This window comes from Carassius carassius, chromosome 27 (genome assembly GCF_963082965.1).
Source record: "Carassius carassius chromosome 27, fCarCar2.1, whole genome shotgun sequence".
Classification (NCBI taxonomy): Eukaryota; Metazoa; Chordata; class Actinopteri; order Cypriniformes; family Cyprinidae; genus Carassius; species Carassius carassius.
Genome location: NC_081781.1, coordinates 15,789,071 through 15,805,107, shown reverse-complemented (window position 1 = coordinate 15,805,107; position 16,037 = coordinate 15,789,071). Strand labels below are relative to the sequence as shown.

The following is a 16,037-nucleotide window of genomic DNA, read 5'->3' as shown; positions in this document are numbered from 1 at the left end:
AGCCATAAATCGAATTGATCAAAACGTACACGGACCAACGGTCTTGTCCATGTTCTCTCACTTGAATCCTCTTCTTGAGATTTGAGTATCTGACCTTCTGCAAGCCCCGTCTTGTTCACGCAGTGATTGACATGGCGCGAGGGGGCGGAGACGTGATCGGCTCGGAATGCATTTTCAATGTGCACATTGAATTGCGGGACATTGAATGAAAATGCAATCGTAAGTGTCTTGACTGTGAGTGTTAATGCATTTAAGAAAAATAGCATTTAAATGATAATTTTGCCACAGTTTTTGCTTGAACATGTTATACATATCTAATAATTTCTGTAATACATTTTAATTTTAATTTTGCAACTTATAAAGCGTTAAAATTAGTATTCATTTTACATATTAAAACTGGTGTATGAAATGGCAAATGAAAATTATGTAATTTCATTTTCATTTTCATTTTGCACCAAACATTGCACAAATGTATTGGAAAATGTAAATGTAAATACAGAAATGCATTGCCATTTTACATATTGCATTGTCATTTTGCATATTACATTGCAAATTGAATATCGCTACCCATGTGCTTCCATATTTATTACACACAGACTGATATATTTCAAATGTTTATTTCTTTTAATTTTGATGATTATAACTGACAACTATATAATATACAAGTTTCACTTTTTGAATGACATTAGTGAAATAAATCAACTTTTTGATGATATTGAGCTTTATATACAGGATTGATGATTTAATTCTGAAATAGGGTTTAATATGATCAACTTTTAGTTGGTTTGCGAGAAAGTCAGTTCTTTACTGAAAGATCTTTATTTGATTTGCTGTCATTTTCATTTTTTTTTCATTTGCTGACACCGTTTCACCATATACACCAATAACACAGTATCAAATGATAATAATAATACACTTAAATGCACTAATAATAATAATAATAATACACAAACTAAAATGTAAAAGTTTTTTTTTTTTTTTTATAAAATTTTCCCCCAATTTTACAAAATTTTGAATATTTTCAAAAAGGTGACAAATCATGAAAATCTGATTTTTTCTTTCTTTCTGTGTTTAAGTACTATAATTGGGTCCCTGGTGCATCTACCAACCAAGGAATCATAATTTTTTTTTTCTTTTTTTTTTTGGTAAGCCTTTGTCCGCAAGCTTGTGAAAAAATGAGCGCATCAGATGAAAACGGCGAACACAGTGCACAGTTTGCGTTCAGCAGATGTTCTCCATAATGGCGCTATGAAATGACAATTTTCATTTTGGGGTGGAGTAACCCTTTAATACATGAAAAGCAGAAATGGAATGGCAGAAATGGTTACGACATTTTCTACATGTCAAAGTCTCTTTCTAATTGATGAAATCATATTTTAAGTGTAAAAACCATCTGACCTTGAGCAGACATATTGTAATGATTAAAGAGTTTTGCATATTAAAACGTTTTGCGTATTTCAAATTATATTTCATATGAATCACACATTTTAATATCATAAATATTATTATACTCCAATACTTTTAATAGTAACATTTCTTATTATGCAGTCTGTGTATGAGACACTAAAGTTTATTTTCTATATATTTTTTATAATTAATCACCCTCAATTAAATGATTTTTCTTTGTTTATAGTTTAATAATGTATATTGATCTTGTGAGATTGACTCAGTGTAGCTCATCTCCCCCTCAGCACCTCATTTACGTTCATCTGTTGACGAACACTTTACAGACACGTCACTGCGACCTAGAAAGGCAAATTATTGTTTTGTGTGGGCATAAACATAATTAATTACATTGTTTTGAGTGTATAATAATGGTGGTTCTGAAAGGACTCAATAGATGACTAAACGTGACAAAGTGCATATTCACTTATTGAAAATGTGGGTGTTTTCCATTCAGATTGCATATTTTAACTGATGGTACATGTCTGTGCTTATTCTGTGTTGTTTTTTTCTTCCTCGTGTGTTGGCCAGATATTATTTAATTTATCATTTGTATGCTCCTACTAAATGCAAAATGACTCCTTTCATTTCTGCCCTTATATGGGCATATCCAGAGAAGGAGGGGCTGGTTAAAATTGTTGAGTTTAATCGCTCATTTATGGTGAAAGCAGAATTGTGACAGATATTGTCAATCGCCTCCTTTTTAGAGTTGACAGGAAGTGCAGTTTCTACAGGTACACACATGTGAGAGAGTTAGGTTGCAAAGTCACATCTGAGTTACAAAGATGTCACAACCTGCAAGACAGACTTAAGGCAGCACTGGTGATTCTTGAAAGCCCATTAACAGAGGTGTGTATCTGTGTGGAGGGATTTGCATGTGTGACACCTGGCATCATGGCCAGGTATGACATCTCTAGCCCCAGGTGCAGATTTCAAGGAAAGATTCATGAAATCAACACACACTTGTGTGTGTGTGTGGGCCTGTGATTACTGGAAATCTTTAGATATGTGAGGTTGAGCAGGTCATGTCATGTCAACCATCTGGAATTATTATCTGGAAGTATTTCATTTAAATTCATAAACTCTCCAATGTCTGTAATGGCATTCTGGGCAAAAAATTATCGTGTTGAATAGTTAACACATATAATAATTTGTTTTGTTCGTTTGTTTTTAAGTTGAACATGACACCAGTGTTACGTATTTTTGAGATGCCATTATAGTTTTTATTAATAGTTTGAATATATATATTTTTTTTAATTTAAATGTTTCAGTCACGGAAGCCCTGCAGATTGCAAAAGCTGATTCCAAATCATCAGTTCTTATTTTGCTGGATTAATCTGGTGATTTTGACACTGTCAATCATCAGATACTTCTGTCTGCCCACTCATCACTGGGCATCACAGGGATTCCACTTCACTGGATTGAATCCTATCTCCCTGATAGGTCTTTCAAGGTGGCTTGCAGAGGGGAGGTATCCAAAGCATCAGCTTGTCATTGGGGTTCCCCAGGGATCGGCTCTTGGACCCCTCCTCTTCTCCATGTATTGACATCACTGGGTCCCATCATACAGGCACATGGATCGTCCTACCATTGCTATGCTGATGACACACAGCTCTCTCTTTCATTTCAGCCAGATGATCAAACAGTAGCAGCATGGATCTCAGGCTGCCTGATGAACATCTCGAATATCACCTACAGCTCAACCTGACAAAGACTGAGCTTCTTGTCTTCCCTGCCACTCATACTGTACAGTATGATTTCTCCATCCAGCAAGGCTCTTCTACAATTACCCCATCAACTTTGTTCAGAAATCTTGGTGTAAACTTTGATGACCAGCTTTGCAAAGTTGTAAAGTCTGCTCGATCTTGCAGGTTTGCATTGCACAACATCAGAAAGATCAGGCCCTTTCTAAGGGAGCATGCTACACAACTTTTTATCCAAGCCTTTGTCATTTCTAGGCTAGACTACTGCAATGGTCTTCTGGCTGGACTTCCATCAAGCACAATCAAACCTCTACAAATGTTTCAGAATGCAGCCGCATGACTGGTCTTCAACGAGCCCAAAAGAACCCATGTTACACCTCTTTTTATCTCCTTGCACTGGCTACCGCTTACGGCTCGCATCAAGTTCAAGACATTGATGCTTGCATATAGAACAGCCAAAGGCTCAGCACCCCTCTACTTCCACTCACTGTTACGAATCTACGTCCCCTCCAGAAGTCTGAGATCCGTTAATGAGTGACACCTCGTGGTACATTCTCGTTCACCATTCCTTGCTGGTGGATGATCTTCCCACCCCTATCTGGAATGCTGAATCCCTAACAATTAAAAAAAAAAAAGAGCTGAAAACTCATCTCTTTAGAAACTACTTAGCTAAAAGATTTTCTTTTTATGTATTCCTTCTCTTTCTAGCTTGTACTTATTTGAACAATGTCTAAAACTAGCACTTTTTGTGTTTGTTTGCCTCTTTAAGAAGAATCTTTATGCATCCCCCAAATGTAAGCCGCTTTGGATAAAAGTGTCTGCAAAATTTAAATCAAAATAATTTTAAATAACCAAAATGTTTTTTATGGTTTTATTTTTAGTTAACTACAATAACCCTGCGTGACACACAGAAACACAAAAGGCAAATATGTCTGCAGAGTACAAAAATCTGTATTTTAAAACACAAAATGGCCACACTTATATTCACTAAAAACTATGTTTTTATGTCTGTTCAGTGCTTTTCTCCTCTGCCACATTTTCAAGTGTAGTTTTTTCCAGCAAATATTAATATATGTAATATATTGTGAATTATTCAGTTAGGTAAACAGTATATCATGTAGTAAATTATATTAAAACACTGAATCCATTGACAACCTTAGGAAAACACATTGTAGGCTCAGGAGAGCTGCTACTTTTGCTCCCTTTTAAACTCATTTATACATTTCACCAGCTTTTTGAAATGCACATTTTCATAAACAAACACCTAAACAGTTTAAGTAGCTTAGACTTGTAGATAAGGATCCATGTTGAACCTAACAATGGTGCTATTTCAGTGCAGCAGCAATGTAAGTTAAACAGTAGGGGTGGATTAAAGTGGCCCAGGGCTGTACGTTCATATTCAGGGAAACCGTGAATCATCACATTACTGAGTCTTCAACTTTACTGGCCCCCGCTGATGCTGTTTTTGCTACCGATAATAACTGCCCTAAACAACCCTTACTTTTAAACCAACTCCTACACTCAATCACCACACAGCAAGCAGAACATTACAGAAACACCATGATGGGGAAAAACTTAATTGAAAAAAATGGAAAATATAATTTTTCATTTTTCCAGTACGCCTGCCCACATTATTGTACCTGTTACTTTGTGTCATCTTGCTATGTTCTTTTTCTAGCAAAGTTAATTGCTTGCGAACGATGATGGATTTTATCAAATAAAGAAAAATAACAATACTGCATGGGTTTTGTTTTTTGACTTTTGTTGTGTTTTTTTTTTCAAAATAAGTTAATTATACACATTCAACACACACGTGCTCATGTTTATTGTAAGCTATTATTTTTATTATTTCCCACAAACCCTTCTGTCATGACAGTAAATTTGGTGTACCTCAAGGTTCAGAACTGGGTCATCTCTTGTTTTCTTGTTTTATATATTAGACACATTGCTCTGTGAAGAGAACAGTGTTTAGCAATGTCTAAATGTCTTCTTGTTTGTCACTTTGAATGATGCTTATATGCTCAGCTGCACTTCTGTCTCATTCTTCTCTCATATTTTACATCACTGACAGTTGGAAAATATGTTTCTCTTGGGGTTCTTTTGAATCAAGCTTTTTTCTTGGAAAATAAATATTGTGCTTTTTGCATACTAATAGGCCAATTTGAAATCAACATATGCTCCAGGGTAGCTGAAAATTGTTTGTGAGTGGGATTCTTCTCAGTATTTTCTTTTATATTGCTACTGAGATTTTAAGTTTATCCAAAATTTTATCTGACACAAATACAGTAAGCTGTTTTTTGTTGTTGTTTTTGTGTACAGGCAACATACCGTCCATTGCTTAAGCAGGTGCTAGAAGAGATCTTCCACCCAGACAGACGTGAATGCCCTGATATAGAGCACATGTCAGGGGGACTCACTGACCTTCTCAAGACTGGCTTCAGCATGTTCATGAAGGTAATTCTCACTCACCTCATCTCCAGTTTTAAATTTTATTATTTTTATTTTTTTTTTAAACAAGGAGTATTGTGAAAAGCACAATACAAATAAAATTGATTTAATTTTTAGGAAGCTTCTTTCTGTCCATTCACCCCTTTGGAAGTCTGTGATGTTTTGTCTCACTGTTTGCATTATTTCATTTTTCTGAATGTGTTTAGGAGGTATTCTACTTCATTTGGATGATTAATAATATGTTAATCAGAAGATGTGTCTCCCTGAAAATTTTCCTCTTGTTCTCTTTTCTCTCTCTAAAATGTGAGCAGACACGTTTTACTGATACATATAGCCTGCTGTGTGCTTGCTCCCTTTGGGATATGTGTGTGAGGCTGTCCTTGTGTTTTCATGCTGTTGTTATTCACTTTTCAAGTATATGTACTGTAGCATGCATTACCTGGTAATATGAGTATGTATGATATTGCCTAATAATGTGATATTGCCTAATTGTTTGCGGTACACATGGCTGGACATACTCTTCACTCATGCTGGTGTGTGGATAGATGACAAAATAGTTAAATGAAATGAAAGGTTGAAGAATCCTCGAAGAATTAACAAGGTCTCTCTTTTTACTTTTTCTATGCACACATTTATAATGAAACGTCTCTTTCAAGTACATGTGTGCCAATCACACTTGTTTACTTTACCAAGGAATATCCTAAAGAAGGCATTTTTTATCTATTCATCCTTCTGTCACTGTCTGTGTTGCACATGTTTGTCCATGCGGGTTTAAGTTACAGAGTTGCACGTGGCAGACCAGCCCCACTCCTGAGATCCACCCTGCTGGATGTGGATCCATAATTGCCTGATTATTATTCACAACCCGCTTTTTCTTTCAGCCAATCAAAGGCCAGCACTCTGTCCACCCGGCCAGGCATGTACAGCAGTACACCATGTGTCTGAGCGACTCACCTTATCCACATGTGTGCAAAAGCGTGCTTATGTCAATATGAATGTGTGTAATGGTTCTCTGTGTGTGTGTGTGTGTGTCTTCTACATGTTGTGCTCCCACTGTGCTTGTCAAAGGGTTCAGTCTTGACCCAGACCTCCACCTGAACTGTGAATTACATAAGACATACACACATTTAACAGGGTTTGAAGAACTGTATAATTGACTTGTCTGACTTAGGGAAGCCCAGTGTTATTACGATGGATTAGTGTCATCACATGTTTCTTAAGGGATATTCACATGATACACGTTATTGTGTAAAAAAAAAAAAAAATCCCATCTGAACATCAAGCAATAGAATGGGCCAGATCCCATTGTCTTATCTATTTTTAATTTGTCATGCAAAAAAATGCAGCAATCATAGTGTTAGATGCTGAAAAATAGCTTAGGGAAACCTGTATCTGCACATGTAGACCAGTCACATAGGGTCACTGACAGATATTAAACAAATAAGCTACTTTTTATTATTTTATTTTATCGTACAAAAAATTGTTAAAAAAATTTATCACTGACAGATATTCATCAAATAAATAATCTTATTTGACTTTATTTTATTTTATTTCAACATACTGATTATGTATAGTAACTGGGACATTGCTCACAGCAGGCTGTTTCCTGGCAGTAATTGTCTTGAATTGAATTATTGGAAGCAGTGAATTTGTTACAGAACTGGGCTTTTGATGGCTGTAGCTTCAGTGCTTCCAAAGAGATGAATTTAGAGAAACAGCTTCACAGAAGGGTTTTGTGCTGACAGTCTCACACGCTAAAGCACAGTATACAGCCAGTATGCCAAAATCCTTTCTGAGACATTGTGTCTCTAAATTCATCACATTTAAATCAGCAAAACCAAAAATATGAAAGGTAAAGCATAAATCTGAAAGAAGACTAGATAGTCAGCCTCAAATGGATTTTAAATTATAGAGGGTGTGATAAATGATAGAGGCGTCTGATCTGATTCTTTGCATTCTAATCAATATCCTGAATCTCAAAGATATTTAACCTCTTTATGCTCGACAATTAAAGCTTGACCCAAAGCCTTTGAGATCCTGAAATCTTTTTGAACCAAGCAGGAAGTGTTTGTATTACTTGAGGATTTGCAATTTGACTGATTTGCACATCTGCAGCTTAATTAAATCTGCAGCTGAAAACCAATATCAAAGTGAAACTGGGGTTATTAGTTAGTTTCTAATTATGTTCCCTGTTCATCCCCTTTTGATGTTTATATTTCCCTGCAGGTCACCCGACCACACCCAAGTGATCATCCGCTCTTGTTTCTCTTCCTGGTGGGCGGAGTCACACCATCAGAGCTCCGCCTCATTCGTGAAGTTGTCTCCACCCATAAGTCAAGCCCTCAGGTGGGATGTCACACCACTTTCTTGACTAATGCTTTATCTGTTACACTATCATTAAAAAAAATAGGATGCTTTAAATGCAGTAAAAGTGAGCGTAAAGGAATTTCTAATGTTACAAATTATTTCTATTTCAACTAAATTAAAATACCCCACCTCTTATTTTCTCCGTTTGTTTATGTCTGTGGCTCTCTGCTTTTTCTCTGTTTCATTTACTCAAGATATGATAGGAGTGTGTGTGCGCATCTGCACTTGTGTTTGTGAATGAATAGAGATGTAACTGGGTCGAGTCAGAATAAAAGGAGTTTTGTTGATCAAAGTTTCATGTCATGAATAAATCATACATAATGAAAGCACAGAGTGGACCCTTATAGAATAGAAAGCCCACAGATAGCCTGACCTAAACCCACAGCTGCGCTAGTGTGTGTGACAGAGATACACTGATGGGAATGTAGGGTGTCTTGTACTAAATGAAGGTGCACCACACTTGAATATCAAGACGGTCAGGGGAGAGACATGCAGCGAAGGTTCTGTAAAGCCCTTTTGAAGTGATTTTCTAAATGAAGTTCTCAGACAAGCCAAATGATCTTCATCTTTCCATCAGAGAATACAAAGCATGTACTTATCTCAGCACATGCGTCAGCAGGTGCAGTAATATTCTGGCCTATTCATCTTCAAGACCTGGCTAATAACATACAAGCTAATAATCTTGCAGAACCAGACTTTTGGCTGTTGCATCTAGTATGGTCCACTTTGCCGATTATTGTGGTACAAACTCCCCCAGATAAATAAGAAGAGACTAGCTAAAAATAAACCCAACTTGTTCTTAAAACTTTCTACCAATTTTTTTTGTTGTTGTTGTTGTTTGCTCAGTTTTCTTTTAGTTGGCCTGCACAGTTTTATGTAGAAGCTTTGTTTTGTGTTTGTTCAGTTGCTTTTATTCAGCAAGAATGCATTAAATTGATCAAAAGTGACAGTGAAGATATGTTATTTCTTATTCAATTAAATGGTGTTCTTTTGAACTTTCTATTCCCCAAAGACATCTGAAAAAATATAGTTTCTACAAAAATATTAAGTAGTCCAACTGATTTTACTATTTATAATAAAATATAATTTTTCTTGAGTACCATATTAGCATATTAAAAAGATTGCTGAAAGATCATGTCATTTGACACTGAGGACTGGCTGCTGAAAATTCAGTTTTGCGATCAAAATATATTAAAATTAAAAAGTTATTTTTAACTCGTTATAATGTTTCACTGTATTACTGTTTTCATTGTTCAAATAAACACAATGTTTTTGAATATTTTCATATCATTTTAAAAAAACCTTACCGAACCCAAACTTCTGAAAGCTAGTGTGTCGTCAACCTTTTATTTATTTATTTATTTATTTATTTATTTATTTACTTTCATGAATTTCTCTATTTAATATAATTCAGGTAATAAACAATCCATTTAATTTATTTCTACATGAGACATTTTGGCATTATTAACAGTTCCTGCCTGTTTCCCTGGTCCCTGTGTTGTTTTAACCCTTTATATTTACTGCAGGGCTGCTAAACCATCACACTTAAATAGAGGGGGATCAATCAACAGACCGTTTGAGTGTAATTATATGTCTGATGATGAAATTGCAGTGGATGTGTGGTTCAAAATGGCCTCAGAAAGATGGCAATATCCAAATCTGTGTCTTTTTTTTTTTTTGGTCCCCACAAGAAAACAAGCTCATTAATCATAGAGAATTAAGCTTTTTGAAAATCTAAAAATGCAGAATGATTTGTATGAGGGCTAGGTTTAGGGGTAGGGTTAGGGCAAGGGGATAGAAAATACAGTTTGTACATTATAAAAGCCATATCATCTATGGAATTTCCCCATAAAATATGGAAATCGTGAGTGTGTGTGTGTGTGTGTGTGTGTGCTCTTGTTTTTGTGGCATATCAGGACACAGCTTTGTATAATGAAATTGGTATGACACATGTATTACAAGGAGAGGGTGACTTATGAGGACATAACCCATGTCCCCATTTTTCAAAACACTTATAAATCATACAGAATTCGTTTTTTTGAGAAAGTAAAAATGCACAAAGTTCCCTGTGATGTTTAGGTGTAGGGCCATAGAATATACAGTTTGTACAGTATAAAAACCATTACGCCTATGGGATGTCCCCACTTTTCACAAAAACGTGTGTGTGTGTGTGTGTGTGTGTGTGTGTGTGTGTGTGTGTGTGTGTGTGTGTGTGTGTGTGTGTGTGTGTGTGGTGTGTGTGATGTGTGTGTGTGTGTGTGTGTGTGTGTGTGTGTGTGTGTGTGTGTGTGTGTGTGTGTGAACTGTCTAATCTATTTCTTTTGTCTTTTCTCAGGTACTCGTAATGTCCACTAGGCTGCTGAGACCTTCCGATGTCCCTCACTTACTCTTCAGCACTGACAGGCTCAAACCTGACATTGGAGTATGAAGGGACTGAACACACACACTTCTGGCTGTTGAATAAATTCTTTCCAACATATTTTGCCTTTTGTCTCAATTTCAGAGGCATCCGATAATAAACAAATCATGCATTTTAAAAGGTTTAAGGAATAAACAGAACCCGCTTCTTTTCCTTAAAGGAACACTCCTCTTTTTTTGAAAATAGGCTCATATTCCAACTCCCCTAGAGTTAAACAGTTGACTTTTACCATTTCCGAATCCATTCAGCCAATCTCCGGATCTGGCGGAAGCACTTTTAGCTTAGCTTAGCATAGATCATGGAATCTGATTAGACCATTAGCATCTTGCTCAAAAATGACCAAAGAGTTTCGATATTTTTTCCTATTTAAAACTTGACTCTTCTGTAGTTACATCATGTACTAAGACCGACGGAAAATGAAAAGTTGTGATTTTTTAGGCCGATATGGTTAGGAACTATACTCTCATTCCGGCGTAAAAATCAAGGAACTTTGCTGTCGTACCATGGGTGTAGCAGGAGCAGTGATATTACGCAGCGCCTGAAAATAGTTTGTGTAGTTGCAGCAATAGCAGAGTTGCACCCATGGCATTCAATGATCTATGCTAAGCTAAGCTAAAAGTGCTTCCGCCAGACTCGGAGATCAGCTGAATGGGTTCGGAAACAATGAAACTCAACTGTTTAACTCTAGAGGAGTTGGAAGTGTTACTTTAAAAATACCACAACATCCCATTCCAATTATTTCACATTTTGTTGTATATGACCAAATATGCTGTATTACCATTTTCCCTTAAAGTCCCTCCATTTTTCCCCTTTAAATAAAATCTTTATGGTTGGCCTTTTGCTTGTGTTTAAAAAATGATGTTTGTTAATGCAGTGTGTAAATTTCTACAGTCACATTTCACTGCTTTTTTCATGCCGTTGGCAAATATACAGCACATTCTGCAGTTCAGTTCTTACAATCAGCCATGTGTTGATTCTCACAGGAGTTTCCCTCTTCATCCTTCACTCACTTCAGTGCTGCTGGAGAAGTGACAGATGGAAAGAGGGCAGAGGTCAAAAAGGCTGGTGACATCCTTTCTGTTCTGCCTTCACTTTCTCTCACACACACACATTTACTTAGCCAGCTATAAAGAGACATACTATAGACCGCTAATGTTTTTTATAAAACAAAGCTAAGTAAAAATCTATTTGCCATAGATAAATCTAACCTTATCTTTTTGAAAGATTAGCATGATGTGTACCAAACGTGACATTTTGTCACTTAAAACATTCCTATTCCTCAAAGTATAGCAAAGTAAACATGCTGTGAGCTCAATACTTTTATATGTGTATCTCTTACTCATATGAGATTTTAGGTTGTGTTTCGCATTTGCCACAAACTATTACCCAGCAGGTGTCTGACAAAGGTGCTAAAACACCTGAATTCAGTCATGTTCCTCTAAATTCAGGGGTTTTTACACCTTAATCCTTACATAAGTGTATTTGTCTTGTCAAATGTTTATTTAGGGTGTTGGTAGTTTTATCGACTGTTTACCATGTGGGAAAATAAATCAGCATTAAAAATATATTAAAGCATAAACTATATACACTACTAAGATGAATTTTTCTTTTTTTTTAAACAAGTCTCTTATGCTCAAGTATGGATTTATTTGATCCAAAAATGTGTCACACAATCCTTTTAATTTTATATGCTAATTTGCTGCTTAGCAAACATTCTTATAAATGTTGAAAACTGTAGTGTTGCTTAATATTTTTGTGGAAACCATGACACATTTATTTTTCTTTAATGCATAGAAAGTTCAAAAGAAGAGCGTTTTAAAAATAGAAATCTGTTTAGACATTATAGATGTCTTTACTGTCACTTTTGATCATTTTAATGTATTTTTAATACGGTAATGTATATACTGTAAAAATGGTGGTTACATTTTAAAGAATATCATACACCTGATCTCTCAAGGCTTCATTAAACCAAATTCAACTAAATTAACCTTTACATATACAGGTTGGTTTAAACAGAATGAATGAGTGTGCTTATACATTCAGACACAAAGTATTTTTATAAAAACAACTTTATTTCCAATCACACTCAAATAACATAAATAAATAACTCTGAGCTTCAGCCCTTTGGCTTTTTTTAAAGTGCATTTACACAAGAAAAATCTCTTCTACTCCACTATAGAAAAGTGGCACAAAGCACAGTTACACAAAACCAGGAGAAACATTCTGGCCTTGTACACAAGAGTAGGACTGTAAAAGATACACACACACTCTCTCTCTTTATACGCTTAGCTTGAGTGCCTTGTCCTTTAACAATGCCTGCATTCAGACCATAAAAGCCTTGACCACAAGAAGGAACAAAAAACACACTCTTCCCATGCTTTTCAGAAAAGCAATTCTTAAAATAGTCTGTTTTGCAGCCTTCACCGTCTCTGTTGCCAGGAGAATGTGTCTTACAGTTTCACAGGTAAGGCAGTGCTAATAATATTGTGTGTTTCATTTCTTTTTGCACTGTCCCTCTGTAAGGAACAAGGACCACATCTCCCAGAATGCTGCTGTGTGCAAGTGACAGCAACACATGTTCACCAGCACTGGTGAAAATGTAAGACTTCACCGTTCTCTGCTTGTTTGTCTGTTTTTCAGTGACCATGACACAATCAGAGGTCTAGTTTCATGGGCCTCTGTTTGGAACCGGTCTGCTGATCATCAACAGATCTCAGGAACTTCCAAGGAGCGAGACCTATACACTCAGAGAGATCTTCTCCTCTCTCTTAATCCTGCACTTTTGTTCTGCTTCTCCTGCTGGTATTCGAACCCTCTTCACACTGAAGTGACAGTCCGGACCTTGGCGGACAGCACCTGCTTGAAGCGCCTCTTCAGATCCTGCATGTTGGGGGATTTGGGCCGGGGGATGAGGGGAGATCTTTTCTTCTCTGTTCCAGATGAAGCTGCATTGACGGGGGTCTGAGGATGCTGCTTGGCCAGATCTACACACAGTCTGTGGAAAGCACCGTGGACCTGGCTGTAGTCCTCGCTGGCGGACACCTCGTAGAAGGAGCAGCCCAGCGATGAAGCCAACAGGGGACCTTCTTGAGCATCGACATGCCTTACGTGGAGGAGATCGGCTTTATTGGCCACCAGGATGATTGGCAAGGACCTATCCATAAGGGTGCGGGTGACAAGCTGTTGGAGCTGGCCAATGAGATCAAAGCTTCGGCAGTCGGTAACGGAAAAGACCATAACTACGGCGTCTGCCCACTGAATGGAGCGAGATACCTGGTCAGTGCAGCTCAATCCATTAGCATTCATCTGAAGAAAAAATACAGACATTTGTCAGTTATGCAACACGTTTGGTTAGTCTAATCATTTTCTTATATTACTGAATAGTGTGAGCTTTGTGGGTAAAAAAGCATACAGCAAAGCTGACTAAGAACCTGGAAGAGTATAATTTGCTATTGGCTGCGATTGTTGTTTCACAAAAATGGGAGATTTAGCCGGCTAGACTTACAGAGTCTTTCACCCTAGTCCGAAAAGAAAAAAAGGTATTCTGTGGTTTTGGACGACCGCCAGCTTTGAGAAATGAGCCTTGAATGCCAAACTTGGCACTAAAATATCTGACTAAAGACATCTTGAAAGAAGTGGCCTGTAATTGAATTAAAACCCATTCTCTAATTTTGAAAGCAGAGGGATAATTTAGATGGGCTGGTCTGCTCTAACTGTTCCGAACTGCTTATTCATATCCCTAAACCATCTGAGCACTGCTGAAGCAGCAAAACCTCCCAACCGCTGCTACAAATATCCCACAGCGCTGCAGCGAATCATTCTTTGGAGTCGGATCTTTTTAATGAACCGGTTCACAAAACCGATCTTCAAGATTCGTTCGAAACTTACCATACCATACGAACCAGTTGGTTTTGTATATTTAAATTTTTTTATGGAAAAAAAAAATAGAATTTTAGCTTTGTTCATTTAGCTTCTAAATGACTTGTTTTTATGAGCTGAATCAAATTGGGACCTGTGAAATTACAATAAACGACTATCAATAGACGCTTTAGGTGGAATATAACACTAAATGGTAACTTTTTGTAAAGGCCTTGGAGTTTGAAAGCCGCGAGGCCGTATATAACTGCTGAATAATTGTAACCTGTTCTGTGAACCGAACTGTTCGAAAGAACCGATACGCTTAAATAATTCTGTCTTTCCTCAAGCTGCAATATATGAACGCGCTGCCCCCATATATGAGTGCAACAGCAGGCTTCCCGCTGGCCAATTAACCCCAAGTGTTAAACACAAACCCGGAGAAAACACAAAAGAAGAGCTAAAAGACAAAGGCGAAGGTATGTGCTCTTTCTACACTTCTCACCCGTTAAGAAGCAGCGTGGGAAAGATGCTCTGTATGTAACGGTAACAAATGTGACAGACTAGAATCGCATAAAGAACAACTGTGTTTCTGTGTCGCGCATAAGTTACTTACTTCAACTCCAGGTGTGTCTTGAACTTGAATGGCCACTTGTTCTCCGTCTATCTGCACTTCTCTGTTGTACAGGTTGCCTGTAATGCAACAATGCAGACTTTTAAAAAACTGACATCACTAATGAGTTTAAACGAAAATCAGTCGTCTTGGAAAGATGGGTGTGGGGGGGGGGGGGGTCTTACCGACGTTTCTCTCGTAGTCACCAATAAACCGCTTAGTGAGGAAACGAACCACCAACGCTGCACAGGAATAAACAAGAAATGGGCATGAATAAATAAATATAATTGTATCACAACACTCATATCTACAAGAAATTCGTTTCTGTGATATTATATTATTAGGTGTAATATGATAAGCTTTAAAACGAAATAAACGTATCCACAAACGTACCGGTTTTGCCCACTCCACTGCCGCCGATGACTGCGATCTTAATGACCCGCTTGGACGGGCATTCTGCGCTGGGGTACTCCGCAATGGTAGACATGTTCTGGATCAGACGCATTTTGGCAGAAAGAAAGATACTATCCAAAGCCTGCAACGGAAATTTAGGACAAAATATCCACAGACGCCGTAAAAGTAAGTGAATGACAGAAGTCAGCTAACGGCATGCACGCAGATGTTGTCTTTCAATGGTAAGATTGGATATTATCCTTCTCCTAGTTATAAACACCAAGGATGTACTTGGTTTACTGAGCAGCACAGACGGGAGCTCGGGTTTATTTATATAGCCACAGAAGCGCTCGGCTCTGATTGGCTACTGCACACAACGGTCTCATCGCCTCGCCCCGCCCACCGGTTCACGTGTACGCGCGAGCTGTTTATAACCGAATAAAAGGAAAGAGAAAGACAGCTGGGTTCACCCGAGTAAAATGACTGTGGCTTCGGGAAAACCTTCCCTCACAGTCGCTGAGAAGGAAAATAAGACCATGTTTTAGTCGATTAGGCTGTAGAAATTATTTAAAGTGGAGGAGCCCCACAGAAGTGGAGCGGGGCTTAGTGCTGTGATTGCTGATATATCGGTCAGTTGTAAATGAGTGACTTCAAACGCGCGTGATGAGAATGTTATCTATTCTAAATGATCTCTAAGCACTTAATGTGTCACTTTTTTTTAGCCTGGGCAATGAGAAAAAGGCATTGATCAGAATCCCCACAGAGTCGCCTTAGGACCTGTAAATAAATTACCCAC

General features: G+C 37.5%; 2 protein-coding genes across 2 annotated transcripts in view; one reads left to right on the top strand and one right to left on the bottom strand.

Annotated features, from left to right (window-relative positions):
* Positions 1-10,440, top strand: part of scfd2 (sec1 family domain containing 2) — a 117,333-nt gene extending 106,893 nt beyond the window's left edge. The window contains exons 7-9 of the mRNA XM_059512950.1: positions 5,466-5,600; positions 7,821-7,940; positions 10,297-10,440. Of these exons, the coding sequence (XP_059368933.1) occupies positions 5,466-5,600; positions 7,821-7,940; positions 10,297-10,389 (348 nt within the window). The 3' untranslated portion in view covers positions 10,390-10,440. The remainder of the gene's footprint in view (positions 1-5,465; positions 5,601-7,820; positions 7,941-10,296) is intronic.
* Positions 10,441-12,433: 1,993 nt separating this feature from the next.
* On the bottom strand, positions 12,434-15,562 carry rasl11b (RAS-like, family 11, member B). The gene is made up of 4 exons (XM_059512949.1): positions 15,242-15,562; positions 15,034-15,090; positions 14,852-14,928; positions 12,434-13,686 (listed from the first exon to the last, which is right to left on the bottom strand). The coding sequence occupies exons 1-4, from the start codon at positions 15,351-15,353 to the stop codon at positions 13,198-13,200; spliced, it is 735 nt and encodes a 244-aa protein (XP_059368932.1). The 5' UTR covers positions 15,354-15,562; the 3' UTR covers positions 12,434-13,197.
* Positions 15,563-16,037: the final 475 nt, after the last annotated feature.